The 27,796-nt window shown below is 39.9% G+C and overlaps 2 protein-coding genes across 3 annotated transcripts; one reads left to right on the plus strand and one right to left on the minus strand.

Moving 5' to 3' along the window:
- Positions 1–50: 50 nt before the first annotated feature.
- On the plus strand, positions 51–27,796 carry pi4kab (phosphatidylinositol 4-kinase, catalytic, alpha b). 2 transcript variants are annotated; one of them, XM_044376240.1, is made up of 55 exons: positions 51–267; positions 1,614–1,730; positions 2,289–2,382; positions 2,758–2,846; positions 2,944–3,016; positions 3,108–3,370; positions 3,562–3,628; positions 4,629–4,777; positions 4,883–4,948; positions 5,056–5,152; positions 5,259–5,450; positions 5,576–5,676; positions 5,829–5,958; positions 6,547–6,676; positions 6,768–6,863; positions 6,966–7,149; positions 7,818–7,921; positions 8,167–8,335; positions 8,415–8,465; positions 12,328–12,436; positions 14,172–14,308; positions 14,390–14,523; positions 14,617–14,699; positions 14,780–14,850; positions 15,026–15,150; positions 15,245–15,326; positions 15,640–15,723; positions 16,025–16,114; positions 16,555–16,674; positions 17,641–17,655; positions 17,799–17,891; positions 18,136–18,292; positions 18,394–18,521; positions 18,656–18,814; positions 18,975–19,126; positions 19,233–19,340; positions 19,465–19,592; positions 19,767–19,925; positions 20,090–20,169; positions 20,276–20,475; positions 21,100–21,190; positions 22,048–22,215; positions 22,524–22,577; positions 22,690–22,810; positions 22,919–23,048; positions 23,904–24,047; positions 24,148–24,218; positions 24,311–24,417; positions 24,540–24,644; positions 24,813–24,938; positions 25,086–25,206; positions 26,095–26,254; positions 26,342–26,431; positions 26,526–26,609; positions 26,722–27,796. In XM_044376240.1, the coding sequence occupies exons 1-55, from the start codon at positions 169–171 to the stop codon at positions 26,771–26,773; spliced, it is 6,309 nt and encodes a 2,102-aa protein (XP_044232175.1). In that variant the 5' UTR covers positions 51–168; the 3' UTR covers positions 26,774–27,796. The 2 variants fall into 2 exon arrangements, with proteins under 2 accessions (XP_044232175.1, XP_044232181.1); XM_044376246.1 differs by lacking the exon at positions 17,641–17,655.
- Positions 8,864–11,941, minus strand: serpind1 (serpin peptidase inhibitor, clade D (heparin cofactor), member 1). The gene is made up of 7 exons (XM_044376259.1): positions 11,912–11,941; positions 11,450–11,720; positions 10,584–11,227; positions 10,307–10,455; positions 10,001–10,125; positions 9,657–9,801; positions 8,864–9,494 (listed from the first exon to the last, which is right to left on the minus strand). Exons 2-7 carry the CDS (start codon positions 11,710–11,712, stop codon positions 9,303–9,305), a joined length of 1,518 nt encoding a protein of 505 aa, XP_044232194.1. The 5' UTR covers positions 11,713–11,720; positions 11,912–11,941; the 3' UTR covers positions 8,864–9,302.

The following is a 27,796-nucleotide window of genomic DNA, read 5'->3' on the forward strand; positions in this document are numbered from 1 at the left end:
AGTCAAAATAATAAAAATATGGTCAAATTTAAAAGCCATTAACGTATGAACATTGTAGTTAGATTGTCCCCGCTGCGTTGCCGTACTGCGGCTTTGCCAGAGCCAACTACCGCCGCTCGTCTCTTTCCTCTCCTCGATGAATTTCGCTCGTTTGATGTAAAGGTAAACATGTCTGTAACGGGAGGTGGTACGAGAGGGTTTTATTTCAACACAGTCCTGTCGCTGGCCCGCTCTTTAGCCGTCCACCGCCCCGCACCGGTCGAAAAGGTGAGGAAAGAGAGCCGAGCGAGCTCCAAACTACACATTTATATTAATTGGCTAAAGTAACGATAAGCAACAGGGTTGTTGAGGGTGTAGCAGCTCCGCTTCCGCACAGGCGGTGGCTTATTTTTGATCACTGACGTGACAGCAAAGGTTACATATGGCAGGTGTATGTGCTTTAATAGCTATGAATCACTTTAACTGGGTCTTCCCTGCATTATTTCCCTTGTAATAGAAGAGAGAGCAATGCAGAAGAAAGTGGCGTCGCTGCTTGCGTTACTGCACCAGTCAGGCTCGATCAGCACTGCAGTCAAACAGGTTTACACGGTGAAGAGCTAGAGATGAGAGAGAGGTCACAGTTTTATCTGTTCAGTAGATGGTTACTAACCTGTTTCAAGGAGGATCATGATCTAAATTAGACGACTTCTTTTACATGTGGATCAGTTATCCAAAAAAAGACTTGTGCTGCGCAAAGTAATGTTTGGTAGAGTCAAATAACATATAAGGGAATTCTCTGTCGCTAGTATTGATATTTTATGCAGCATATGGGTTTTAAATATCCAGATAACGCGTGTTTTAAGGGGAATAGTTAGCTACTGTGAGCTAGAGGGAGATGATTGTTTTGCACTATAACAAATATCATACATGCCTGTATCATGATACCATTGATATAGTAGGCAGCAACATAATAGTTTATGGTCCCCACTTCTGATTGTAAGCAACAGTAAACTTTATTGATTGCCAAGAGGGACATAAAGTTTTACAGCAGCACAAGAGACAGCAAAGCTATAAACAGAATATAGACAAATAGAAAAAAATACGTAAAAATGATAAAACAAAAGAAAAAAATCAAAGTAAGAAAGCAATATATAGTAAGAGCCCCAGACCAGTGTGCAGAAACTATTAAATGAATTGCCAACTATTTTGATAACCGACTAGTCATTTTGAGTCTTTTTTTAAGGAAAAAATGTCCAAATTTACTGGTTCCAGCCTCTCAAATAAGAATATTTTCTGGTTTCTTTAGTCTTCTATGCTAGTAAACTGAATATCTTTGGGTTGTGGACTGTTGAGACAAAAGAAGACATTTGAGGCTGTCATCTTGGGCTTTGGGAAACAGGGATTGACATTTTTCACCATTTTCTGACATTTTGTTGACCAACCAACTAATAGAGTAATCAAGATAATAATTGACAGATGAATCGTTAACATACGGAACAACTACAATGAAATACGATCTGTCAAAGATAAAAGGCCTACATGGTGCTTATCATTAGCTTGGGCAGTCTGGTTTCCATTACATGTTTATATCAAATCATTTTTTTTAAAGAAATGATATCCTTGTGATCTTTTAGGTCCAGAAGCTACAATGTATGTGTCCACTGGAGGCCCGTGGTGTGTTCACTCTAGATGTGCGTCGCAGAGATGCAGTTATAGCCCTGGCTGTTTTTCTGGTGGAGTCTGGCTTACAGGTGGGTTGTGGTCAGTAAAAAGTTGAGCTATTGAGCCTTTTTTTACAGAGTGGCTGAATTTCATCATTACTTTAAACATCATATCTGTAAACTGCCCTAGCAGGTAATGGATAACAGGGTACAATTAAAGCTACAATCTATAGAAGTAATTACAAAGAGATTCAATAACCTGATATATTTAGATTTTATTAGTACCTTTATATCATTACTATTGCTCCGCTTTTGCTACCAGCCTCTCACAGGACTACGCATATATCACTGCAATAAGCTTATTCCCATAATCTGATTAAACTGGCGATTAGACATGCAGCTGGACACGTAAGCCTCTAACCTCATCACACTTACACACGCTCTGGAAAGCTTCCCCGCCATCTAATTATGTAGAGATGACTGCCTCACTTTTCATTAAAGTATTGTTTGATATATTTTCTTTGATTCAGATTTGATTCAGTGTTGGAATAAAAATGCCTCACATTTATGATTAATGTGTGTGAGTGCTTGTTAGACAAACAAAGTGCAGTTGTTTGTGGTGTGTAATGATTTGTTTTACACTGGCAGCACAAAGAAACACTTGTTCCCTACTTGCTGAGCCTGTTGAGAGGGCTACCACGGGTCCAATGGATCGAAGAGAGTTTGGGAAAGAAAGGAAAGGGTAAGAACAATCCTCTTACAGTGGGGCCTTTAGTTCGATAATGCCCCTTTTAAAGTGCTTATACTTGCTAAAAGAATGTTTGTAGTCATTGTTATTTTTTATTTTCAATAATGTCTCAAGACATGATGAGGTGAGTCAAGATATCAAGTCATAAAATACCATTAAACACCAGTTTCCACTTGTTAAGACATTGATTTTATTGACCAGATATGACATTAAATCATACTGTGAAATACAGTTTGTTGGCTCCGATATTAATACTCAGTTGTATTTGGGTTTGAATGTATTTAATTTTTTTGATGAATATATTTGCCTTTCTTTTTCTTACTGCATTCTTTTATGAGATTAAATTGTCTGTATTTTGTGTCTCCTCAGAGTCTCTGCCGGTTGCAGAAAACTTCAGCTTCTGTTTAGTGACTCTTTTGGCAGATGTAGCTCAGAGGGACCCAGACTCCAGACAAGAGGTCAGTTTCAGAAGTGGTGATAATACACTATAAGGTTTACTGTAGGTTTTATTGCAGTCAAGTGCTTGATTGACTGTTTATTGTGTTTCCACTCTAGATCTTGAACACTATAATGGAAGTCATGCAGGCCTTGCAAGAGATGTGCCAAACACCTGATAATCATGACAAAGGTATACACACACACACACACACACACCTATCAAAATGCAAAGTCTTATTCCTTCAGAATGGAGGCCCTCACAGACACTCTCTCGCCTCTAGTCTATCTGTGCAGGTACATTGTGCCCAGTCTGCTCGGCTTGACTCGAGCATTTGGCCGCTACAGCAACACAGATGAAGCCCTGTTGTCCAAGTTGTTCCCCAAAGATTCCCCCCAGGCCCGCTGCGTCACAGAGGAAACCGAGGGAGTGCGGCGCAGATCCTTCAATGACTTCCGCTCCATCCTGCCTTCCTCACTGCTGACAGTGTGCCAGAGTGACACTCTGCGCAGACGCACCGGGACCAACCTGGATTCCTCTGCACAGGTGTGTGTATGTGTGTGTTGTGATGGAACTAGTTGGACTCAAAAAATGGTATTTAGCACTTTTAGAACAGCTATATGTGGTTGCAGGAATTTAAAAATGATCTTGCATGCTTTTTCTTTTGTATAATGTGAGAACAAATTTTTGATGACTTTGTTTTGGTTAATTAGAAGTTAAAATGTGCTCTGTCGTAGGCCTGTACAGATTCAGGAGGCCACTCACCCTGCTCCCCTACAACCCCTGGCCCACATTACTTTGAAGGTAAAACACAAGAAAAACACACGCTGCTTTGATTAAATCTGCCAGTGGAAACCTACATTCCACCAATTCATCATCATCTTATCATTTCCAGCTATCAGCGTTATGTAATAACTGAACATGCATATTGCTTATCTGCACTTGCCTGTGTGGCTTGTCAGTGATATTTATTGGGGTTCATCAAGTATATTTCTCACATGCTGTTAACTCACACTAAACTATTCAGTAATGCACAAGGTTTCTGGTTAACATTGGGATTTTAATTTGGGTGAAACTTTTGTAGCTTGGTAACACATACAGCATATCCAGTGTTTACCCCATTGCCTTCATCACCTCTCTCTATAGTTTGGATGGACATCATATCTTAATATGAATGCACAGTTTAGTCTGTGCTAAGGCTTGTTTGTGCTTTGTGACGTGAGAGTTCAAATCTATGGCATACCAGAACAATAGTGCAGTTAAATCAATATTATAGATCATATTTCTAACCCTATGTCTATTATACTTCCTGCTCCCACTTGTCAAATACACTGTTATACCTTGTTCTAATTGCTGTACACTCATGTTACCATGCAAATGACAACTGCTTTCTCACGCTAGCAGTGTTTTTAGTAAAAGTCCATCCATCTGTTTTCCTGCTTTCATATTGATTCAGACACCATTGTTCAAAGGGTTAGCGGAGCAGCTATATAGTTGTGTTAGCCAAATATAGATTTACATGACATCAGATTGAGATATTTCTAGCTCAGCTTCAGTTGACTTTCATAGGAAAAAAAACCCAGCTCCTCTCAACTGTGATCATCAGTTTTTGGTGTCAGAATCAAAGAGTTTCTTTTACTTGAGTCACCATTCTGCATTCTGATGATCAACATCATCTTTATAGAGACAGATGTTAATTTCTGCATTATTTCTGAATCAGTAATCTCATATCCTTATTTTAAATATTCCATATTTTTCCAACTTTCCTCATGTCTCTTATGTCATATGGTCCTTTTCATTTCAGGTGCCTACCTCCCAGACAGCAGCTCAGTGGACCCTGACTACTATTTCTCCACAGTTAGCTCCAGTTTCTCAATGTCTCCTCTCTTCATGGGAGCGGGAGAAAATGAGGTGGAAGTGCCTGTTGATCAGCTCCGACAGCTCCTCAGCATGGTACAGTGGCCTGTTACATGTTAACCACAACACTGATACTGACATAATGCATTTGCCGCATTCTGTATCTTTACCCATGTTTATCTGTGTTCTGTCCATATTCAGGTGAAGAAGTTTGTTTCTGACTCATTTTTGAAAGCACTCGATGCCACAATGACTGAACTTATAGAGGTAACTATAAAACCACTGTCTATACAACAAAACATATACATTGTTGAAAGTAAAATCAGTGTGAAGCTAAGTAATCTTATTTGTCATTGTCTCTCCTGTTTGTTAAGTCTAATCCTGGAATCAACCTCTATTACAAAACCTTCAGTGACCCTCTGTATGTGTGTGTGTTCAAAATGCTGCGGGACACACTGTACTACATGAAAGGTAAAGCATGATAGATGTCTTAATTGTTCTGTATTAATTAGTGTATTTTGTAGTCCATTAAATAAACTACGTTCTCAAATTTACATATTGTCCTCCTATATCTCAGCCTTGCAACCAGCTTTTGTGCGGGAAGTGCATGACTTTGTACTGGAGCAGTTTAGCAGCAGTCAATCAGAGCTGCAGAGGGTACTTCATGACACAGGGGGGTTGCCGGGGGAACAGAGTCCCCTCAAGCTTCGTTGCCAAGCCAACGCTGCCTGCGTGGACCTCATGGTGTGGGCTGTCAAAGATGAGCAAGGTAATCAATTGTAGCAGAGAGTGAGCAGAGCAGTGTGTTCAGATGTCATAACCAGAGAGATACTGTATGTGTTTATTTGTACTGGCTGTATTCATTTTCCTTCCTGATGTCTTATTTTTTTTCAGGAGCTGAGAATTTGTGCACAAAACTGTCAGAAAAGCTGCAGTCAAAAACCTCTAGTAAAGTCATCATCGCCCACATGCCCCTGCTCATCTGTTGCCTACAGGTATATAACACTATAAGGTAGAAAGAGCACTAAGATACTGACCCCAAATTTCAGAAAAATGTCTCATAAGGTTCTATTTTGTGTAAAAAAAAATTACTTCAGGAAAAGTAAAGGTATCATGATGATTAACATTTTCTCTCTCTGTGCCTCAGGGTCTGGGCCGTCTGTGTGAGAGGTTTCCAGTGGTGGCTCATTCTGCCACGACCTCTCTCAGGGATTTCCTGGTGGTTCCCTCCCCTGTTCTTATAAAACTCTACAAGTATCACAGCCAGTACAGCACAGGTAGGGGTACCATACTTACTTCACATCCACCACTTGACTGAGACATTATCAGCTTGCGTGAAATAATAAATGTAGCACACTTTAAAAAGCTGAATGGAAATAATAATAAGAATGAATTTGAAGACTAAATCCACAGAAAGCATAATCACAATGTGACTATTTTATCCTGGAAAATTGAATTTGTCTACAATATGTCCAGCTGGGATTTAGCACAGCAGTGCAGAACAAATGATTTGATGACTGATGATCCAGTGACAAATTACAAGTGTTGTTGTCACAACCGTCTCTCATCCACTATTGATCTGCACATAGTGTTCATTGACAAGAAGCTACAGATACAGACAATCGGAAATGCAATTTGGGTTACTGTTTTTTTCCCGTGTTGTAGTCCACAGAGTACTGCTTCTCTGTAGCTCAGCTGCTAATTCGTTAGATTGTAAAAGATAACATGCTCTTTAGATTTGGCACTACAATCAACATTTTTCTTTTCTGCGCAGAATCATATTTTGTGATATTTTTAAAAATGTTATTTAACTTCATATAACCCTCTCATTAATGTTTCTCTCTGTGTTGTTATCGCTTTTTAAGGCGCAGGTGAAATCAGGATCAATGTAACCAATGAGCATTCTCAGTCCACCTTCAATCTTCTGTCAAATAGGAAAGACCAGCCTTCCATGTATGAGCAGCTCAGAGACATTTCCATTGACAACATCTGCAGGTCAGACGCAAACACCTGGCACAGCTTTGATTAAAGAATATGATTATAATGTTTCATTTTTCATAGCTGAATGTGTCTTTTCTCTCTCTAGATGTCTGAAAGCTGGTCTGACCATGGACCAGGTGATAGTGGAGGCCTTTCTGGCTAGTCTATCCAACCGTCTTTACATTTCACAGGAGAACGACAAGTAAGCAAAGTTTCTGATTGAAAAAAGCCGCACTGTGGTTTTTAATCAAACTGAATATATTCAGATCTTTTAACATTAATGATCCCCCCGTTTTTCTGCCAGGGAAGCACTTCTAATCCCAGATCACACCATCCGAGCCCTGGGCCACATTGCAGTGGCTCTGAGAGACACTCCTAAAGTCATGGAGCACATCCTACAAATCCTTCAGCAGAAGTTCTGCCAGCCTACATCACAGCTGGATGTACTCATCATAGACCAGCTTGGCTGCATGGTTATTTCAGGAAATGTGAGTTCAAAGTCAAAGTGATACAACATTTAGTGCATCTTGCTTCCAGTATTTGACATTACACACAAAAGTGTAAACCATTAGGGTATTAGTTTGTATTGGTGGGATTGTTCAAACATCTCTGATATACAGAAATTGTGTTACTGTTGCTTAAATAGAAGCAAAGTAACCCTTTTTTACCCGTGGGTCTGACACGCTGTTGTTACTGGAGACCTGCTGGCAGCTGTTTATTTGTCCTTGCTGCTCTGTTGTTTATATGCTCAGTAAAATGTGCATTAAGAGTAGGTTTCAGTATTCCAGTAAGCACCCCGTTTGACAGTAATGGGGTGTTTGAGACAGCTGGTGTTCCTAAGTGCAATCAGTTATAATTAACAAAGCACAGGAAATGGATCCAATCTTATATAACACAAATACCTTGATTGTTCCAGATACAGATCTTGCATAGTGACTCATGTTATCATATTATGATTTTTGTATTGGAAATTATTTTATAAAATTAAAGTTAAATGTTGTGTCTATGTAAATAATTTAGTATGTATCTAAGTAAGTATAATACGCGGAAGATTGGCTTACAAATTGTAAATACATATTTTTCAATTATTAAGATTTAAAGCCAGTGGTGCTTTAACAGTTTTAACCATCCATGTGTCTGTCTGTCTGTCCTGTAGCAATACATCTATCAGGAGGTCTGGAACCTGTTCCAGCAGATCAGTGTGAAGGCCAGTTCAGTGGTCTACTCAGCTACCAAAGACTACAGAGATCATGGCTACAGGTCAGCGTCTGCTCGCAAGAGAAAATGTGGTTTGGAAAATGTTAATAATTGTTGCAGCAGAAGACGACTTGTAGTAATGTACATTCCCCTGTTCTGTGTTACATTGGTGTTCTCTATCATATTTGATTAAAAAAAAAATAGCTACAGTATATAGGTCTTGTCAGTCTTGTGCATGTATGTATGTCTGTGTTGAGTATTGCTTTAGTTTAACTGTTCCCATCATGTATACTGCCTTTCCTCTCAAGGCACTGCTCTCTGGCAGTGATAAATGCACTGGCCAACATTGCAGCCAACCTGCAGGGGGAGCAGCTTGTGGATGAACTGATGGTGAACCTTTTAGAGCTGTTTGTCCAACTGGGCCTGGAAGGAAAGAGAGCCAGTGAGAGGGCCTCAGATAAGGGACCAGCGCTGAAGGTACGTGCTTGAATACAGAAACATCTAAACACAACAGGAAGTTGATAACAGCAACGTAATTGCTCCTTATCTCCCGTAGGCATCAAGTAGTGCTGGAAATCTCGGAGTCCTCATTCCAGTGATTGCTGTGGTGAGTATGTGATGACTATGCAAATTGTTACCCCTTTTGAAACAATGCCTATTAATTTGCTACACAAATTTGTGTTAAAATACCAATATAGAGCACAGTTGAATGATCTACGTGAGTATTTGAGGTCTTACTGACGAATCCAAACTGTTAGTTAGCATTTAACTCAATGAACAAATATTTACCCTGTCGGCTGCAGTGCAAACATTTGTGGCACCAGTTCACTGTTGAATGTCTTCAATCTGTCACTGTAATTTTTCATAAAATTGTCACTCATTATCGTTGTAGCATGTAGTAAAAGTCTCACAAAACTGTTAACAAATTAGTAGTATTGAGATAGTAATAGTTCATGTAGTATAACAATTTCAACTTCTTTTCCCACAGACATTGCACAGAAATGGTTTTCTATTGTATAGTAGTGTTATATATTATTTTATTATCCCCTTTCTTGTGTTCAATTCATTATTCCATAGTTTTTCTGCAATAACTACAGCAATAAAGCTATGACACTTATGTAATGTCTCACATGTCTCCACCAACATCATTGCAAGAGATAAAACATTGACAGATGATAACAAGCATTCAGTGAGTCACTGAGACAAACTCATAATACTGACTAAATCTTCTGAACAGGCTGAACGTTCAGTCACAGATAACATACAGATAAAAAGTGCTCATTACTTGATGTTACATTTTCTTTTTGTTATAGTGAAAGAATTGAATATTAAAAATAACACCTCAGCAGTTAGAAGCAGTTGTGTTTCTCAGGTACATTGAAACTCACTGAGCATGGAATTTGTAGGGAATAGTTCAACTTTTAGCGGGAGCTTTCATTCAAGTTTAGCTCTGTGAAGGATTGACCACACGACCCATGAACACAAGGCAATCTGTGCGGTGCTCGTAGATGAGGAAGAGAAAGGGATGGTCCACGGTGAAGCGTATCTGAGAGGAGAGAGGCATGAAGCCCACCTGGGTCAGAGCAGCAGCCTCAGTCCCTTCTTCATTCACAGTAATGGTTCCCTGGTGTTTCAGCTGGGGAGGGAGATCAGTGGGAGTCATTTTGAAGTACTTTGTTGATAAGGTGTACAGGGGACAGACTGAGTCACCTGCGCTTTTATCATGTTTTGACCTTACCTTTTAGAATCAGTTTCGTTTGTATATTTCTGAAATCATGGCTGATTTAAGCTTACTTACCCAGTTCATGGCAATCTTTTCAGAGGTCATTCCAGTGAAGTCTCCGTTCTCCTGAAACAAGTCAGTGAGGCCCATCTCCTTCAAATTGTCAATCAAGTCATAGTTCTGCTCCAGTTTAAAGCGAGGTAACACCACCTCACGGGTCCTGAGGGGAGGCATAGAAAAGCAGTCCCTAAATTGACATTTCCTCGTGGTATAACTTTTAAATCTCCACAAGGTCTAAGCACTTTCACCCACATTGTTAATCATAGTGGAGCTCCCATCTAAAAAGTTCATTGCATGTTATTGTGTACAGTACAATTTCTCAGCTATTGATTGTAGTTTGTTGGGAGAACAATGCTGACCTGTTTGTCATGTTTTTGAGCCACTTGTTGACAACAGTGGGGGAGATGTCCTGTTCCAAGGTCCTCATGCCAGTGATCTTCCTAGGCAAGGCAATGAGCATGCTGATGTTTCCTGAATAAGGGAGCTGAAAACATTATAGTTGAAACCATTATTATGCAGCTCATTTAATTTGTTAATTGATCAGTATGTGTACTTAACAAGAACTTCTCATTGAATAGACTTTTCACTATAAATATATAGTCGACCCTCTGGATTTCCAATCTAGACCCCAAGTTAAAATTTCAAATCAGTGTTTGGCCACCCACCTGTAGGATGTCACACTCTAGTTCATGGTCAGCAGCAGCCAGGTAGTTCCCTTTGTTGGTCATCATTGGCACACGAACGGTTGTCTTTTCGTTAACACGAAAGTTGCGATAGTGAGTCTGTTCTTTGGGAAACTTCTGCTCCCATGTACCTGTTATACAAACAAACAAGGTCAAAGACTCATATGTGTATTATGATGATTCAATTAACCAAACAAAGCAGACAGTTGTGCTGCAGTTTTACTGTTTAATGCAAAGTCTTGACTATATTTTCACCCACCTTTGAAGTACAGGTAGTTGAGCAGCATCAGTACCATATTTGGGTCCACACTCTTCAGTGGTTCCCTGATCAGTCCTTTTGTCAGCTTTAGGATGCGACGGTTAGCCTTGTCCAGAAAGGCAGGCTCACTGAAGTCCACTGACTGTGGCTCTGCAAAGTAATAAGCCTTTGTCTCTGCACGGAAAGTATCCTTCACCGAGACATCCTTCTTTACATAGACATCATTTACGGAGCGCAGCGTGTAACCAAAGTTCCTCCTGAAGAGCCTGTGTGTCAACTTCCTGAAGAGCTTGTGCACTGTTGTGTTGTCATAGTGACTGCTTGCATTGACAAATTCAGCGAATCCCAGGACTTTGTAGATCTGATCATGGGTTCCAGATCCTGCCCCTAAAGACATCATCCCCATAGCGATTGAGATCCCGGCAGGTGCAAGCAGGATGTTGTCAGTCTGGTTGACGCTGTTTCGAAGACTTCGATAGAGGTTAAAACCAAAAACGGCATTGACAATGTTGAGGCGCTGGAGGCGAGACCGACCACTGAACAGCCGTAGGAGTCTGGCACGGCGAATCTTTGGGTCAGAGGGTTCGGCAAAGATGTCAATGTCTGGGGCTGGTGTGGCAATCTCATCTATCTCATCCCCTTCACTGAAAAATCATCCAGATTCATCATCCAGTTAGTCAAACGAAGAATCACTCTAAATTTGCTTTGGTATTTAGTTTTAAAGCAAGTCAGGCTCAAATGTTAAGAACTGTCTCTGTTCAGCCTAATCTATGCAGACATTTTTATTTCACTGCTTCATACAACAAGTTCTTTTCTCAAAATGAATTTTTATATATAATCCATTAGAAGGTACATTTAATACTCACAGGTAGTCATCACTGCCTGCAGCCAGGATCTTATCAAAATCAATGTAATCTTCATCATCAAAGCCATCAAAAACCAGGTCATTAGTGACAGTGTTTTCTTTGTGGAACTCCAAGGGCATAGCCTCTATATCCACTGCCCCTCCTGGTTCATAGTTTCTGGGGTCCGGTTTAGGGTCACTAAAGTGTGTGCTGATTTCTTTAATCCCAGCCAGAGATGGACTGACCAGCAGAAGAGCCACAGAGATGACTGTAATCACCCACATCCTTAAGGCTGGGGCAGGGAGAATGAACATTTAGGATGGCTTAATTAATGTTCTAATCAACATTTAGTATATTTGATTGAGTTACATTTTAGTGAATAGCGTAGGAATAAAAGTATATGTTCACTGGCTAAGAATGAAAAACATTTTTAGGTAAAAAAAAAAACTCCCTTCATAGCAGTATCATGTCAAAATGTCTTACCTTTACTGTGTGCTGGCAGGAAGTGCTGTGTGAGAGCAAAGAATTGAATACAAAACTGAACTTTGACGTGGTCTCCTCCTGAACAAATAGACCAGATCAAACAGACCAAAAATGCTGTGACTGACTAAAATTTTTAACTCTTCACAATTCAGCTTATTTGTTAAGAATATTTAATATGACTTATTAAAAACCTAGTTATCTGGTAACAGATTTTTGAAGTTTTTTTTTTGTTATATGTATATTGTATTTTAAGGTTAAATGTGAAGATTCGTCATCTATTTCATGAAATTTCCATTCCTTTTCCTTCCTTACCACTGCTTCAGAATCACATTTAACAGAATGGGATCATTTGTATATTGCAACATTAGTTGCTCTACATTTTTCACCTTTTCTATGTCCATCTCTGTAATTCACAGTTGACCAGACGACTTCCACCAATCAAAGAGGCCAAGCCTCGCCTCCAGAAGCTGTTCCGAGACTTCTGGTTGTACTCTGTGGTCATGGGTTTTGCTGTAGAAGGATCAGGTGAGATGAACAGCTATGTTAAATGTTTAGTGTAAAGAAACAAAGAGTTTCTGGGCTTGACATAAAATTAGAGGGGGCTGATATTTAAAGGAACACTCCCTGAGTTTGCAAAATAGTCTCCCCATATTCCAAGATTTCCTACCACTTAACTTTTAATGTTTTGAAACTCAACTGTGAATTGTGTTGATTGAACAGCCACTGCCTTAACTTGTAAGTCATAGATCATATATCCTTGTTTGCCCAGGCTATTGTTTATAGTTTAAAGAAGTTGTTGTGACAATGTGGCAAATTTTAAGTAATAATGGCAATTTATTTTATGCCATAAGGGGAAGAAGAAATATGTTATTGATGTGCAAAAAAAGTTTGTTTCCATCATTGGTATTGACCCAAAAAACATCCTAAAGAACGGCTGTGAGCAGGCCTAAATGATTAGTTAGGGACCAAGCCCAAAAGGCAGAGGACTACTGTAAAACAGTAGTCCTCGCCCTACTGTTTGCCCTATTGTTTTTCGTCTTTCTTTCTTTCTTTCTTTCTTTCTTTCTTTCTTTCTTTCTTTCTTTATTATAACGCCACTTAAACCCTAAATTTGACCCTCTAAATATGCTCAAAAACTCACCACATTTGGCACGCACATCAGGTCTGGTGAAAAATTTGATAAAATGTAAAAATGAACCCCTAAAGTGCCAAAATGTGCTCTCTAGCGCCACCTATGTAACTAAAATGGCCTCCACGGCCCGTAGGAATGTTGTAGAGAGATCAAACCAAAACTCAATTATTCGTCTCATCAAGACCTAGAAATCCTATCTTGACACCCCTGACCTAAATCCAACAGGAAATCTGCAATTATGCTTTCAAAATAAGACTTTGCCCCAATTTTGGCCCCCGAACAAACGCTATCCCCTCTGAGGGCGTTAATGGTATCTGCTTCAAACTTAAATAGGTGACTTATGACACTATGCTGAAAAAAAGTTGTGAAAAACTTTGTAATAACTCGAACGGTTTGGATTTAAAAGCCCTGAAAGTTGCAGTGCCACATCACACCTTACAATGTAAAACAATGGGGAGGCAATCTATGGGCATGAACTTTGTGTCTTTGTGGCTTCTGATGTCTAAACTAAAAGTCTCACCACTTTCAAACCTGTATCAATGGATTCGCCACAAAATTTCTTACTAAAAAATGATTTTTAATGTAAGATTTGGCCAAAGTCATGGGATTTATGAGGATATTTCACAAGAAGTTTTCTCTAAAATCCTGCTCTCCAACTGCTACTGGTGATGTCACCCCCTCAGTGCTGTGAAACATTCCGCAATACACACTCATTATAAAATCACAGGAGGAGCAAGAAAAGACTTTAAAACCCTAATATCTCAAAAACAATAAAAGATAGAAAAAACATGTAAATTCAAGATTTGTAGGTCAAAGTCTCGTGACTCATTTAAAGTTCAAATGTAGTCTGTATCTAAAACTATGTGGAGGCAGTAAATGTTCAAAAAGGTGTGGGATCGCTCACACTCTCCATTCAAATATGAGTATTTTTCTGTGTCCAGCTGCAGTTACTTATTGTCTCTACACACCCGACAGTACACATTTCAATCAAACTTTCAAAATAAAAGCACACCACACTTGTAAGAAATATTCCTCATTTTTAAAAAGCAAAATGATCTGATCCCAACATGCCAGAGTGCGAGGTCCCAACCAATGCTGCATTTCTGGATCTACATTTTGTCCTTTCAGGGCTCTGGCCGGAGGAGTGGTATGAAGGTGTTTGTGAGATTGCCACCACATCTCCTCTTCTCACCTTCCCCAGTGGAGAACCCCTTCGCTCCGAACTGCAGTACAACTCTGCTCTGAAAAATGACACAGTCACACCGGTAGTGTTCAAAATCAGGTTATTAGAGGACACACTTGCATAGAGATGCACTGGGATTAATGTTTAAATTTCTGTCCTCCAGGCCGAGTTGAGTGAGTTGCGGGCAACCATCAGCAATCTCCTCGACCCACCCCCTGAAGGATCTGCCCTCATTAACAAGCTCGACTTTGCCATGTCCACGTACCTGCTCTCAGTCTACAGATTAGAATACATGAGGTCAGCTCCATTAGACTTACAAGTTCAGCTTTCTTAATATGAGACCAGCTTATGAAACTTATAATATTTCTCTTTACTCTTGCACTCTTTTAGGATGCTACGATCCAATGATCCTGACAGGTTCCAGGTCATGTTTCGATACTTTGAAGACAAAGCTATCCAGAAAGACAAATCTGGTGAGTGCTTTATACCTGTACACCTCTGGCTCGCCCTGTGTGTAATTCATTTTCTCTAATTCCCTTTTTTGTTTTCTCAGGCATGATGCAGTGTATTATTTGTGTCGGCGATAAGGTGTTTGACGTCTTCCTCCAGATGATGGCCGAGAAGGTAGGTGTCACTGCAGGCTAATGAGCCATAGATTGAGCTTATTTTAACATCCGCTCTGCATGGTTTCTTTTGATGTTTTGGATGATAGCAAAGCACTTCAAAATGCTTGTTGTCTGTAGGTGTAATTCTTCAGGATCAGTCATTAACAATCAATACATATTTTTTATTTATTTAGCCAAAGACCAAAGAGCATGAGGAGGAATTGGAGCGACATGCCCAGTTCTTATTGATCAACTTTAACCACACCCACAAGAGGATCCGCAGAGTGGCAGACAAATACCTTTCTGGTTTGGCTGAGACGTGAGTGATTATCCTTTCCTCTATGTCTAAGCACTTTTAGCATTTCACATATGAATTACATTTTTTTTTTTTAATGTCCCACCGCTTTTACCAGGTTCCCCCATCTGCTTTGGAGTGGACGTGTGTTGAAGACCATGTTGGACATCTTGCAGACACTCTCTCTGTCGCTAAGTGCTGTAAGTATCAGTTGACAGCTGGTATAAACAACGCTGCACTTGTTTTTGGTTTGAATCCTCATCATGAACAAGAACATATAAGTGGGGGAAATGAAAACATTAAGAATTTTCTCCCCGGGTGCAGATTTTAATAATTAATTAATTATCATTGATTATTAATAAGCATAAGCTTAGCACAAGCTTTTTGTGGTGGAACAAAAGCAGAGTTGTAACCATTTCTGCTTGAAGTGATAGTTGGAAAACCCAAAAGAAGTGTTTAAATAAGAGCAACTTTAAGTTTCAGTTGCAATAAATTTCTTTTCCACTTATTCAGGACATCCACAAGGATCAGCCATACTATGACATTCCAGACACTCCCTACAGGATCACTGTTCCTGACACATATGAGGCCCGAGAGGTGAGTTTGGCTGTTATTACCCAAATGACCACTAGAGGGTAGCACAGGTTTGGTTTTCAAGATATTAGTGGTCTCTCTATTGCCCTGTCTTACTTCTTTATGGATTGTTAAATCATCCTGAGTGGTGGATAGTTATGTGATGTTTTTATGTAACATGATCTGTTTAATTTTCCCTTTACATACAGTATGTACCAATAGGATTGAAGGAGTTGGCCTCATCTTAGCATTTTGTGTATACAATTAATTGGTATTCTGTATGTCATGATTACTGCTTTAGCCTGATTTCCTTATCTCCTATTAGAGCATAGTGAAAGACTTTGCTGCTCGCTGTGGTGAAATCCTGAAAGAAGCAATGAAATGGGCCCCTTCAGTCACAAAGTCTCACCTACAGGTCAGTTTCTTTACCTTTATGTTGCCTCAAAGTACAGATTTCTTCCTTGAGACAGAAGTCGGACACAGATTAAGTTAAAGGAGTACAATTAATTCTAGCTACTGCTTCTCTTTACAATTTTACTGATAGTAAAACTAAGAAAAGTCATCAAGGGTATTCCTGAAAGTTGAGATACTCAAATTCTAAGCTCCAAAACTCCAACACTTGACTTTGGTCATGTCTTTCTATTTTAAGTAATGCCATCACGGCTACAGCACTCATGGAAATAGTAACCTGAGATTCCCATATTAGTTTATTATAGAATATATTTTTTAAGGGAAAATATTGTTTGCTGACTACAGGGGATATTTATCATCTTTATTGTTTTTATTTCTGCTTCCCTTTCCCCCCTTTCTCTTTTTCTGTCCATCCTTATATCTTATCTGTTGTGTGTTGTGCAGGAGTACTTGAACAAGCATCAGAACTGGGTGTCGGGACTGTCTCAGCACACAGGCCTGGCCATGGCCACAGAGAGCATACTGCACTTCGCAGGCTACAACAGACAGAGTACCACACTAGGCGTGAGTCACACAGACACATGCCGGTCATGCATGTCTGCACACAAACCCATTTCTGATCACTGCAGTATTGTTGTCCTGTAAATCTTAGATTCCCCAGCCAAATTAAATTCTGCTAAATTCAGATGAAATTAAATGACATGTCCTAAATGAATTCTGAGGTCACATACCAATCACATTTTTAACTTAAAGTATTTAAAGACTGCAAAACAAACCTTAGTCTGTCATCTCAACAATACTGTATTGTTTGAAACATTGTGGAGACACATCAAAGATTTAAGTAGATTTTTGTGAGGTAAGTGCAGCTACTTTTCAGACCACTGAGAATGTCTCAAGAAGTGACAGATGTCTTATTGAGAAATCAAGAAGTTTACAAGTGATGCAGCACTTGTGTGACATACTTGAAAATACAGCAAACTTTAAAATCCCAATTGGCTACCTACTGTTGGCCTCACAGTCTTGTTGATTTGATGCTTATTAACATTCGTCCAACATTAATGGCTTTTTAACATAACAGCAAATGTACCATTTAGTTGCTTTGTCCAAGCATTTGCAGTTTTGTTAACAATCAGCAGAAGTGTTTTGTATCCTTTGTGCATATATATTTGTTTTATTATGTGTTTCAAACCGTCTGCATTTTATAGCTCTGTAAACTCTGTGTGTCTAGTTACTGTACTTTTATGTCCATGTGTGCATGCTTACTAGTCTGTGTGACATTATTTTGCTTTCTATGCATTTTATGTGTTCCTGGGCTTACATTCTGCTATATCTGTCTTTTCATTTGCTTCATTTGTTGTATTTTGTCTTTATTAAACTGCACCGAACTACCTACCTGGTTGCTTGGCTGGTTTACGGATTTGCTGGTTACCTGGTTACTTACCTGCAATGGACGGGTGGGTTGGTTGGCTGGTTGCCCATTTGGCTTACTGGTTATGCTGGTGCTCTCCTCCAACACATGGCCAACCGTAGGCTGCTTTCCCTCAGGTTGGTCTGAATACTGAATACAGAGAGACAGGGCTCAGGCATGATAGTATTTACCAGAAGTGTTATAGTGCAGCCACGTATCTTACCTGCCTGGCTTGTGACTATGTGGCCCTAAGTGGCCCCTAAACTGTGTTTTTCACTAGACCACCCAGCTGACAGAGAGACCAGCATGTGTGAAGAAGGACTACTCCAACTTCATGGCATCTCTCAACTTGCGCAACCGGTACACTGGAGAGGTAAAATCTGTTCTTAAATATCAATATGATCTCTGAAGCCATTAAGGAAAACAGTTTTGCCTGTTTCTCACAAGCGGGCAACTCTGCCAGAAGCTATGGATTTAAGCTTTTAAAAACTAACTAACTTGACTTGTATTGGATACTATGATTAAAGGATTAGCAATACTAAATCAAACAATAGTAGTAGCAAAAGTATTTTGTGTTCTGCATATGATTTTTACCTATTTATCGTTGTGATGTTTAGGTGGCTGGTATGATTCAGTTCTCCGAAGCAACTCACAGCCAGTCAGACCTCAATAAGCTGATGATCCATCAGATGACCAGCGCTCTGGACAGAAAAGACCCAGAGGGCTTCACCCAGGCCATGTTCAAGATGGCAGCCCTGCTTATAACCACCAAAAGTGAGTACCTCTGCTTCATTCAGATATTAAGAGGAGCTGTAAAACTGATAATCCTTTTACCTCTATTTATTTAATCATTTATCTATTTGTTGATCTTTCAGACTGTGACCCTCAGCTCCTGCACCATCTGTGCTGGTCTCCTCTGAAGATGTTTACAGAACACGGTATGGAAACTGCTATCGCCTGCTGGGAGTGGCTTCTGGCTGCGCACAACGGGGTGGAAGTGCCAGTATGTATCACTTTTCGTAATATCCAATGAATGGTTTGTGTAATGAAGGAAGTATCTTGGTCACAAACTTAGTATAGAGTGCATGATGCATAAATCAAATGTGTATTCTAATCTTCTCATTTCTCTCTGCCTAGTTCATGCGTGAGATGGCAGGAGCTTGGCAGATGACAGTAGAGCTGAAGATGGGTTTGTTTTCTGAGGCTAAAGTAGAGACTGGCCCTCTGGCTGTCTCAGAGGAGAGCCAGCCTGCACCCTGTGCACCTGACGTCATCCCTCACTTCCTCTGGATAGAGGTCAGTTTACCATTTTAATGACTTTCAGTCTGAATTTCTGTCAAAACGGTTGTAAATGTTGCTCATAAAATAAAAGTTAGTGAATTCTTGTCAGCAAAAAGGTTTTAAAGCTATCATTTGTCTTGATCTCCATGTATTTCTTCTTTTTGTTGTCTTCCAGTTTCTGGTGCAGAGATTTGAGATAGCCAAGTACAGCAGTGCTGATCAGGTGGAGATTTTCACCACTATTCTGCAGAGGTCTCTGTCTCTGAATGTCGGAGGAGCCAAAAGCAACTTAAACACACACGTTGCTGCCATAGGACCAAGATTTAGGTGCCATGTTTAATTTTTTCAACAGACAAGTGGTTGAATCTTAAATTCTGTATTAATGAGCTGTGAAAAATACTCAATCCTAAACTCTAATCTGTCTTTATTCCAGACTGCTGACTCTGGGTCTGACTCTTCTGCATGCTGATGTTGTGACAAATGCCACCATCAGAAATGTACTGCGAGAGAAGATCTATTCCACGGCATTTGACTACTTCACGTAGGAATAATTCAAATCTGTGTTGTTGGGGGGGAAAAAAAGGAAAACTCACTTTCAGTTTGAAGTTTAAAACTGTCTCTCTTTTTCTGTCTTCTGACGTTTTGCCAACTCTCTTTTTCTGTAGTGTCAGTCCCAAATTTCCCACTCAGACAGATAAGAGGCTGAGGGAAGACATCAGTATAATGATCAAGTTCTATGCCAGCCTGCAGTCTGACAAGAAGTATCTGGCTGCCAATCAGCTGGTTCCTCCAGGTACAGCATTGAAGCATTGGCTTTTTAAGTTTAAGAAGGTTGTCAAAATGCAGCCCAGAATGCCTTCAAAAAGCTTCTTTGTAAAGATAAAGGAAATATCTTCCATCTATAACTCAGAGAGGCCATGTTGACCTTTTCCTGAATGAAGTTTTTATCTGATTTGTCCCTGTGTAGATCCCCAAGACATGTCAGTGAACAGCCTGTCTGTAGTGGCAGTGACAGACAGCCGAAGCAGTCTTGATGCAGCAGTGGGCCAGAGACAGCAGGTGGCTCAGGGATGGATTAACACCTACCCTCTGTCCTCTGGGATGTCCACCATATCCAAGAAATCAGGTAAAGCACACACAGCATGTCAAACTTGCTATGCTGGAACACACCATGTGCTGTCAACACAGTCACATTGAAACCTACCCATAGATGAAATGTATCTTCAATAAAAAAAAAAAAGTTTGATTGTCGTGATGTGTTGCTAATATATTTCTCTTGTGTTGTTTCAGGACTATCTAAAAAAAGCAACAGAGGCTCTCAGCTGCACAAGTACTACATGAAACGGCGGACTCTTTTACTGGCTTTACTGGTATTTACAACAGTTTATATTCACAAATATGTGATAGTAATGAAAAATTAAACCGGTCACCTTTTTGGGGAGCTAATATGGTCCTGTTTCCTGTATGTGTCTCTAGGCCAGCGAGATCGAGCGGTTGACAATATGGTACAACCCCTTATCAACTCAAGAGCTTGCCATCGCTACTGAACAGTCGGTGGAGACCAGCATTGCTAACTGGAGGTCCAAGTACATCAGTCTGACAGAAAAGCAGTGGAAGGACAACGTGAACCTGGCGTGGAGCATAGCGCCTTACCTCGCACTGCAGCTGCCTGCCAGGTACACAGAGGCTGAACTGTCATGTTAGTCAATTTGAGACCAGATTCACAGAAAACATTCTCCCTAGAGATAATGCAGGCAACCATTAGGCCAATAAGATGCGGCATGCATTACATCCCAAGTTTCATTAAAGTCAATCACTAGTGTTGCAGACTTTGTACTAATCTCAGTGTCTTAGACAAGACAAATTATTATTATAATGTTTTTAAAAGCTGAAATCCAGAACTTTCTTCACATTGTTGCCCTCTATGGTAGCAAGAACTTATTGAATGATGTAATAAAGATGGCAGAGCATTCACAATTGCACTTGCGATATCATCTCACGCCACAAATGTGTGTGAACAGCTCTAGTATCTGTCAGAGAAAGAATATCTTCAATCAACCAATTGACATATTATTTTACCCTGCACAATACATTGTGCAAAATATATTTACCGTTACAAGGTCTTTACACAAACTATGACTTGGTTACATGATTCGTGTTTAGTGATTTTGTTGTCAAACACAATATGAACATGAACACATACTATACATCCACATTTATGACAAGTGCAGTTTATCTGAACAGATGAGTAAGTCATTCATTAGGAATGCACCTATTCAGCTTATTTTTTTGCTTTTCAGGTTTAAAAACACAGAAGCTATTGTGTCAGAGGTGACTCGCCTGGTGAGAATGGATCCAGCTGCTGTGTGTGACGTTCCTGAAGCAGTCAAGGTGAGATTCTCCATCTGCCAGACACGTTTTCCTTGTCTCTGCCATCCTGTTGGTCTCACTCGTATTGGTCTTATTCTATAGTATTTGGAACAGTTAATCTGCAATTTTGGTCACATTTAATATTGAATATGTATTCAGCCATTACAATATGCTTTAGATTATTAGATTATTACATTTTCCTCATACAGTTTCAGCAGAATAGACTTGAATTTAGCATCTTTGAAGGTACATTGAGCGCCATTGATTGTCTTTGACTTTCAGCAGTTAAGAAAATCTCACTTGAGTTTTAAGTCATTTGTTCTTTGGCTTTTGAAGTTGCCATGATGCATTTCTGTTAAGTTGCAACAAAAGTTTAAGAGAAGAAAGTTGAATAAACTTTTTGTTAGTTGCTTAGTGTAATGAGAGTGGCCATATAGTGTCACTTTAGAAATTATGGTGTTATTGAAGTAATCTCTCTCTCCCTCCAGCTTTCTGTTGTCTTCTTCGTTTATTTCTACCTGATTGAACTCTTAATGAGCCCTGTTCATGTCTAAAGAAGAAGCAGGGGAGGCAGAGCACAGCCTTCCCCAAGGGCCTTCGTGACTTAGCGGATGATCATCCTTGACATCTTGTAGTTGTTTATTCCAGTCACTTTAGTAAACACAGCTTTCTCTGGAGGCTAGTTAGCACAATGTCAGGTATAGGGTCATAAGCTTGCATCAGATTGTTGTCATATTTGATACGGAAATGTGGATCCTTTGATACATGCTGCACATACATATTTTCTATCCATGTATTGATACAAATATCAGCTTAATTGGTTCATTTCCCATCATGTTTCTGATTTCTTTCTTTTTTTATTCTTGTTTTGTCTTTAGTTCCTGGTGACGTGGCACACAATTGATGCTGACTCTCCAGAGCTGAGTCATATCCTGTGCTGGGCCCCAGCAGATCCACCAACTGGGCTATCCTATTTCTCCTCCATGTACCCTCCTCACCCTCTCACAGCTCAGTATGGGGTCAAAGTGCTGCGCTCCTTTCCTCCGGTACAGATATATAGCAAAAATATACACAATCAGCTGTTGCAATTGTTGTGCTTTTATTTTTGTGTTTTATGGAGTGAAATCTGTGTTATTATCTCAGGTGACACATCCACCGCCGCCAGATAAAATTTAGCTGAAACCTGCCCAAATAGTACACTAATATGTCAAATTCTGTAGCATTAACTACAACTTTGATTTTTACTCATGATAACAAGTGCTATCAGATAGTCAAATTTGACGAAACTGTTTCTGATTAGCCCAAGTGATGCCTTTTTTCTTCCCAGTAAAATATTTTCTTCCTCTGTTTCTAGGACGCCATTTTGTTTTACATTCCTCAAATCGTCCAAGCACTTCGTTATGACAAGGTAAATATGAGATCTTTTTGAGTTGGCATGCCTCCTAAAGCCTAGATATCTTCAGATTATTTACTTATCACAACTTTGCCTGTCTTTCTTTTTCTGTTACATCCTGGTACAGATGGGTTATGTGAGAGAGTACATCCTGTGGGCCGCTCAAAAGTCTCAGCTGCTTGCCCACCAGTTCATCTGGAACATGAAGACCAACATATACCTGGATGAGGAGGGAAACCAGAAAGACCGTGAGATATTCCAGTCTCAAAAAATCTTTCTGTCACACGCACACAAGCACATCCACATCTACATATGCACATAAATATAAATAACTGTGATCGTCTCTCTCCCTGCAGCTGACATAGGAGAGCTGTTGGAACAGATGGTGGAGGAAATCACTGGTTCTCTATCTGGGCCAGCCAAGGACTTCTACCAGCGAGAATTTGACTTCTTCAACAAGATCACCAATGTGTCGGCCATTATCAAGTATGAACATATTTTTTTTATAAGGAACCATGTTGTAGGCCAAACTCCTCCTGTATTGTCTTGTAATTCCTTCAACATATAACGTAATTTTTCTTGATTTATTTTGCTTTTTGTTCTTCTAATTTTTCTCTCTGCTTCTCTTAATTCTTCTGCTTTTTTCACTTTCACATTGTCATCTATATCATATGTTTCTTGACTATGCTCCTCACTTAACAGATTCCTGAAGTTGTTATATAATAAAATCATAAACTTTGGGGTACATCGAAAGAAAAGAGAAGAATTTGTGAAGGTGAAACTTTGACAAAGGCCTTAGAGAAGCCCTACAGTCGAACTTTTCTGTTATATGGATGTCATACTTAATAACATTAGCCCCTAGATAATTGTCTTGTTTATGAAGTGATAAGCTTTCTCCTGGGTGTAGATGTTTTGTTCTTTTTCCTGTCTTGAACCACTAGTGATCTACTCCCAAAATACCTTTCTTGTTAATTTATTTGGTCAATGTCTCTCTGATTATGCACTGGTCTGGAAGATATTGTATGTTGTGATTTGTCTCCCTCTGCCGCTGAGTTACCTATTCACCAGTGGCTAACACTAGAAGCTGACAAAATCCCACTCTGCCCTCATTAGGGCAATAATTGCAACTATCCAGGGGCTAGCCAGAAACTTCTACTGTCCCCTGGCGTCCATTCTCCATTACTCTCTACCCCAGTGACTCCCCTCTGTGAATAACAGCAGAGCCCAACTGTCACTTGTGTTCTGGTGTCATTCAGTCATTGAGATACTCATGCTTGCTATTCTCAGCTAAGTCTGTAATAGAGGTGTGGAAACTCTGTGTGTTTTGTTTGTCTTCATCAGACCTTTTCCCAAAGGGGAGGAGAGGAAGAGGGCCTGCCTGGAAGCCATGTCACAAATCAAAGTCCAACCTGGCTGTTATCTTCCCAGTAACCCAGAGGCCATAGTTTTAGATATTGACTACAAATCTGGGACCCCAATGCAAAGGTGAACCTCAAAACTGACTTCTATTATACTCTTAACAGTTACCAGAATTCACAAAGAAACATGACAGTTTCACTGAACCTTTTTTCGTACATCTGTTTAGTGCTGCCAAAGCACCTTACCTGGCCAAATTCAAAGTTAGAAGATGTGGAGTCAGTGAGCTGGAAAAAGAAGGTACTGTCAATATTAACAGAACCTAAAGTAGATATTGCACTTCTTAATTTTGTGCACAAACGAACAACGTATCATGACATCTTCCCCCTTAGGTCTGCGGTGTCGCTCAGATTCAGTCGATGAAGGTAAAAGCGAAGAGGAGGCCAAGAGAATCTGCTGGCAGGCGGCCATCTTTAAAGTTGGAGACGACTGTAGACAGGTCTCAATTTTACACCACTCACCTTTCACTTACCACACTGCAATGTCAGCCTTTACCATTTTTTCTGGCTTTTATTTAATTTCTTCTTCTCTTTCTTTACTATTTTGGTCCTTTGTGTTCAGGACATGCTGGCGCTTCAGATCATCAGCCTGTTTAAGAACATCTTCCAGCTGGTGGGCCTGGATCTCTACGTGTTTCCTTACAGGGTGGTGGCCACAGCTCCTGGTGTAAGTTCATTTAAAAATGCTCCTGACAAGAATTAAGCTCTTATTTCCTGACATGAACTATTGGTTATCCAAAACAAATGTTCCATTAATATGATGAAACCACAAGTCTAACTTTCCCCTGTCATCAAACCGCTTCTTATTCCTCCTTTTCCTGATGTTCGTTCACAGTGTGGAGTGATCGAGTGCATCCCGGACTGCAAGTCTCGTGACCAGCTGGGGCGGCAGACAGACTTCGGCATGTATGATTATTTCAGGAACCAGTATGGAGATGAATCCACACTTGCGTTCCAGAAGGTAAATGTCATATCTCCCCACCTCATAGCGACTTTTACAGTCATCTGTCAATCACACACATCAGTAAAATAGCACATTTCTCACTGCTTACATATAGTGACAGTTTAATCTGACGTTCCTTCCAACACTCTTCTTGTCTCCTTCCAGGCCCGCTACAACTTCATCCGCAGCATGGCAGCTTACAGCTTGTTGCTCTTCCTGCTGCAGATAAAAGACAGACACAACGGCAACATCATGCTGGACAGTCAGGGCCACCTCATCCACATCGGTGTGTATTTGGGTTAACTTTGTTTAAAGCCACTATGTATGAACTATGTATGTATGTAGAATTTTTAGTTATTATAGCATTTATCAAAATATTATTATAAGATTTTGAAAAATCAGACAATCTGGATGAAAAGTGGTGCTGTCTGTTTAGTTTTCTCCCTGATCCCTTCTTTCCTTCCTTCTTTTTTATACTACCATTGGGGGGCGCAAAAGTTGTACGTTTCTGGATTCCATACACACTGGCTTTAAGTTTACTGTATGTGTGTGTGTGTGTGTGTGTGTGTGTGTGTGTGTGTGTGAACATGTACAAGACTAAATCTCTTTTCCCTTCCTTCCTGCAAGTTCTTGAACATAACAACAAAACCATTTTCAAAACGGTTCCTATTCACACAACTGCATCACCACAGAATACTATAATAATGCAAAAACATAAATCATAAGTAAAAGATGACATGCTGTTCACTGTAATTGATTACTAATCTCAAACAAGTTTCAAGTCTGTGCAAGCAGACGTTCATACTTCGTTAAATCTTATTTCATTAGAAACCAATGGCTGCATGGAAGGGAGGAAAATGTGTTTTTAAATTTTAAAACTTGTAGTTTGCCTTTGGAAAATTTTGGAGAATTATTATATTTATAAAACTTTATGTCCCAAGCTTTTATTATGTATTGCTCTGTGGAAAGGGGGAATACAAAAAATGGACGTTCAACAATTTAACTGACAGCTCTTTGGCACATATGTGGAATCATCAGCAGCCCTTTCAGATGACTATTTGTACTGACAACGCTAGACATTACTCATCCTTACACTCTGACCCTATATCAGACCATTTACAAAAAGTTATTGTCTCTGTGTGTGTGTGTCCATGTGTATATGACTGTTTTCCAGACTTTGGGTTCATGTTTGAAAGTTCTCCTGGCGGGAACCTCGGCTGGGAGCCAGACATCAAACTAACCGATGAGATGGTGATGATCATGGGTGGCAAAATGGAGGCGACACCCTTCAAGTGGTTCATGGAGATGTGTGTGAGGGGATACCTGGCTGTCAGGTGAGTATGAGGCAGTGCTAAAGCAAGTGCACATTGATGACTGACAGCTAACATGTTAGACTAAGGCAAGTTCCTCTGGTGAATTAGGCCCTACATGGATGGAGTGGTCTCCTTAGTGAACCTCATGCTGGACACCGGTCTCCCCTGCTTCAGAGGACAGACCATCAAATTGCTCAAGTGAGTCAGGCGTGTGGATAAGTCTGCGTCTGTGTGCCGATGTGAATGCGATCAGGCAGTTTTAATGTAATTTCTTGTTGTTGCTCACACCCAGGCAGCGATTCAACCCGGGTTTGAGTGAGAAAGAGGCAGCTTCCTTCATCATCAAAGTCATCCAGAACTGCTTCCTCAGCAACAGGTCAGAACAAAAGAACCTAAACAGATTCCATATTCATATTATTAATATTGATTTCCACAAAGTATTACTCACATTTGTCAAATTTCTTTTTTGTTTTGTTTTTGTCTTACAGGAGTAGAACCTACGACATGATCCAGTATTACCAAAATCAGATCCCGTACTAAACGTTTGTGCCTAAGCATGTGCATATTGACTGGTAGATGGCATATATGTGTGTGTGTGTGCGTGTGTGTGTGTGTGTGTGTGTGTGTGTGTATGTGTGTGTGTGTGCCTTTGTTAATGTTCAACACTGAAGATTGTGGCTCATCGTTGCAGCTGATTGTTGGATGTTGTCCTTTGTGTTTGCTTTAGCTTCTTGTTTCCTCCCAAATCATTTATTTTCTTTTTAGTTATATATTTCTTTATTTATTATGTTCCGTTGAAATCAATGTTGTTATTAATTATTAATATTTTACTATTGCACTAGCATCTTGACTTCTGTGCACTTAGGGAAAAAAAAACTCTTGATAATCTGCACGTTCAGTAAATACTTTATCAGAGTTTGTGCCAATTTTAAATGATTTGTAACATTCGTGAATGTGAACTCTTAATGCTGTTGATTTTAGATGGGGTTTGAAAAGTAATCGGTTACTCAAGTAGCTGATGTAGACCGGTTTCAGTTCTGACCAGTGTGGCCTATTCTGTCACCTCGTACTTGACTGTACTACTGTGCTTCTCTTTTTAATGGACCAGTCAGAGTTCTTTGATCTGTGGCATGGTAATCGTCTTGTATTTAACAGTGAGGACTGACTGTATAGACATGGGTTACACTGTCTGTATTTTTGGGTTTCCATATTTGCAGTTACCACAGGAGAGGTGATGCACCGGGGCTGTGTTTTGTACATTTAGCATTGCCAAAGGGGGAGGGAGGATAATGCACATAAATCAAACTTTTCTATTGTTTTTGGATGGAGGTGAGACACAGTTTGAATGTTGGATGGTTGCATGAAGTTATGTGTTAACTACCATGTAGCCTGTGTCCAATGTGGCTTTTGGTGAAAATTATTTTAGTAATCCAAAAGTGCTGTGCCCCATGTCCATATGGTTAGCTTAAGCCTTTATGTAATGTTACTGAATGTAAAGATTTTGCCTCTATTTGTATATTTATATCCATGACCCATTTTCTGTCTCCTTTTCTATCTTCATGC

This window comes from Thunnus albacares, chromosome 2 (assembly GCF_914725855.1).
Source record: "Thunnus albacares chromosome 2, fThuAlb1.1, whole genome shotgun sequence".
Lineage (NCBI taxonomy): Eukaryota > Metazoa > Chordata > Actinopteri > Scombriformes > Scombridae > Thunnus > Thunnus albacares.